General features: G+C 46.0%; 1 protein-coding gene across 3 annotated transcripts in view; it reads right to left on the reverse strand.

Annotated features, from left to right (window-relative positions):
* Positions 1 to 1,300, reverse strand: part of LOC141164504 (LON peptidase N-terminal domain and RING finger protein 1-like) — a 307,283-nt gene extending 305,983 nt beyond the window's left edge. For all 3 annotated transcript variants that reach the window (XM_073649847.1, XM_073649848.1, XM_073649846.1), the window contains exon 1: positions 750 to 1,300. In XM_073649847.1, the coding sequence (XP_073505948.1) occupies positions 750 to 1,053 (304 nt within the window). In that variant the 5' untranslated portion in view covers positions 1,054 to 1,300. The remainder of the gene's footprint in view (positions 1 to 749) is intronic.
* Between the last annotated feature and the right edge of the window lie 1,855 nt (positions 1,301 to 3,155).

A 3,155-nucleotide genomic window follows, 5' to 3' on the forward strand; every position in this document is an offset into this window, starting at 1 on the left:
ACCGTCATTTCCACTATATACTAAACCACAGTACTACTGCGGTATATAGTACAAGAGATCCTACAATGGCAGGTCCAAGTTCCCAAAACACAAAAATTTGAATAATTCCTCCCCTTCCCCTTTTCTTGAAGAAATTAAAAAAATAAATAAAACATTTGCTTATCGCCTCTTCTGCAAAAGTCTAATCAACATATAAAATAATGCCACAAACCAAAAAAAAAAAATATATTATATTATATATATATATATATATATATATATATATATATATATATATATATATATATATATATATATATATATATATATAGCGCAAGAAAATAATAATATTTTATATATAAATGAGGAAATTGTCTCTTTTTTAGGGGGTTGGTTTTTTTTTCTCAGTCTCGCACCTCGTTCCCCTCAAAGACTGCAAAAAAAAAAAAAAAAAAAACAGGAACAAAATGTCATAAAAGAAAGAAAAAGTTACGGGTCCCAGAAAATGGTAACACAAACCTATTTTTTTGGGGGGAAAAAGGGGGGGGGAAGGGGAAGGAGGAGAAGTGGGGGGAGGGAGAAAAGGGGAAAAAAAAGGGAAAAAGAAAAAAATAGGGAAAAAAAAAAAAAGGCAAAAAAACGGGGGAAAAAAAAAAAAAGTGTTCCAGGTTTTAGAAGGGAAGGTAAAATAATGAAATTGGTCTGGATGAATACGCTACAGGTCGGGAGGAATCATACACCTATAAGAGGGGGTCTTCGTTAACCCTTACCCATGACAACTCCTCGGCAGGCCACTGCCCCCGCGTCCTCATACTGCTGGATGGCGATCAGCCCCTCCAGGTCCCTTGTGATCTGCTTCACTTTGGCCTCCGTGGTCAGGCACCTGTCCAGCAGGTTGGCGAGCAGCGTGTTGCACCTGAGCTCCTGGGCACCGCTGGGCTTAACCCTTTGCTTGCAGAGTTGGCATATGTTAGCGCCTTTAAGGCATATTTTGCAAAATGTGTGCCCACAGGCTAAAGTGACAGGTTCCCATAAGGTCTGCTGGCAGGATGGGCAACTGAGGAGCTCCATCATGCACCTGTACCCTCAGCATCTGGTGAGTGCCAGTGCTCAGTCTTGGCATGCAATGCAGAAACACGAAAAGTCACAACCTGCACTTTGCAGCAGATCGGGTGAATGCACTGGCCCCTGCCTGGTGCCTCCACCTGATGCCCCCACCGGGCACCGGCACAGCACACGTAACAATGATGCCAACCTGCTGGAACACGTGCCGCCCGCTGCATTACATAAAGTGGGCGGTCACATGACGCGAGAGGCGCGCTCCCATTGGCTGCGGCGGGGACTCCCTGCCCTTGTTGTGAAACAGCCCAGAATCTGTGTTTCATAATGTGTCACATAACCGGGAGGAGGGTGAGGGCTGCTCCGTGTGTGACGTGACAGAAACAATACGGGGTCCTACTCCATACACTGTGACCCTGCATTTTACAGGGTGCAACACCTGACTACAATGAAAATGTCGCCTGTTAACCCCTAGTACGGTCATGTAATGACTGCATGAAGCAATATAGCATTATCCCACACTGTAAACGTCATAATACATACAAAAAAGAAATGCAGTAAAAAAAAAGAAGGTGCTAATAAAAACTCATCCCACAAAAAAAGCACAAAAAAATACAATTATTTCGGTCTCGTAACAAGATAACGAAAAAAAGAAGTAAAAACATAAAAAAAGATAAATTTTCAGGTCGCGTATAAGGCCTCATTCCGACGTCCGAGTGTGGATAGCCATGGCCGAGTCTCCTAATTTCAGAGTGTGAACCACCATGGCCGAGTCTCCTGACGTCAGTGTGGACCGCCATGGCCGAGTCTCCAGACGTCAGTGTGGACCGCCATGGCCGAGTCTCCAGACGTCAGAGTGTGGACCGCCATGGCCGAGTCTCCAGACGTCAGAGTGTGGACCGCCATGGCCGAGTCTCCTGACGTCAGTGTGGACCGCCATGGCCGAGTCTCCAGACGTTCGAGTGTGGACCGCCATGGGCGAGTCTCCTAATTTCAGAGTGTGGACCACCATGGCCGAGTCTCCAGACGTCAGTGTGGACCGCCATGGCCGAGTCTCCAGACGTCAGAGTGTGGACCGCCATGGCCGAGTCTCCAGACGTCAGAGTGTGGACCGCCATGGCCGAGTCTCCTGACGTCCGAGTGTGGATCGCCATGGCCGAGTCTCCAGACGTCAGTGTGGACCGCCATGGCCGAGTCTCCTGACGTCCAAGTGTGGACCGCCATGGCCGAGTCGCCAGACGTCCGAGTGTGGATCGCCATGGCCGAGTCTCCAGACGTCCGAGTGTGGACCGCCATGGCCGAGTCTCCAGACGTCCGAGTGTGGACCGCCATGGTCGAGTCTCCTGACCTGAACTTGATGTACGGAGACGTGCGGCCGCCCGTACTCGGACCGTGGTTCACAGACGTCTGAATGAGGCCCTAAAAGTTGGCCACGTTCACACGTCAAATTTTTTTTTACCTCAGTATTTGTAAGCCAAAATCAGGAGAGGAACAATCAGAGGAAAAATATCATAGAAACACATCACCACTTCTGTATTTTTCACCCACTCCTGGTTTTGTCTTACAAATCCTGAGGTAAAAAACTCACCAAATACTCAATGTGGGAATGTGGCCTTAGTATATGGTCACACTGAGGTGTTTTTAGAAGGTTTTTTAAGCAAAAACTGTCCAAGTTCTCCTCAAAAACTCCTTAAAAACTTGGAGTTTTCACTCCAAATTTCAAGAAAAATACACTCATCGTGAACACATGGTTAAACGCCGTAAAAACAAACTTTAGGCCTCATTCACGCTTCCGATTTTTGCGCACAAGTGCAATCTGATATCATTCGTACCTATGATTTTCTATGGGGCTAAGAACATGTCCGATTTTTTCCTCTGTCCGAAAATATGAGACCTGTTCAATTTTGATCCGAGGGTCGGAGGAAAATCGGCAATGCAACTCAGTGGGTCCCTGAAAAAATCTGACCGCACTCGGATAACATCAGAGTACAGTCGGATTTTTGCGAATTGTCAGAATGGAGAAGGTGGAGAATTTTTTTAATTATTTCTCCTCATATGAGAAAATCAGATGACACTTGGAACACAATCTAATCAAACTCTGATTAGAATAATTTTTA

This window comes from Phyllobates terribilis, unplaced genomic scaffold, assembly GCF_046119375.1.
Source record: "Phyllobates terribilis strain yellow unplaced genomic scaffold, ASM4611937v1 Scaffold_10__3_contigs__length_209671492, whole genome shotgun sequence".
NCBI lineage: Eukaryota > Metazoa > Chordata > Amphibia > Anura > Dendrobatidae > Phyllobates > Phyllobates terribilis.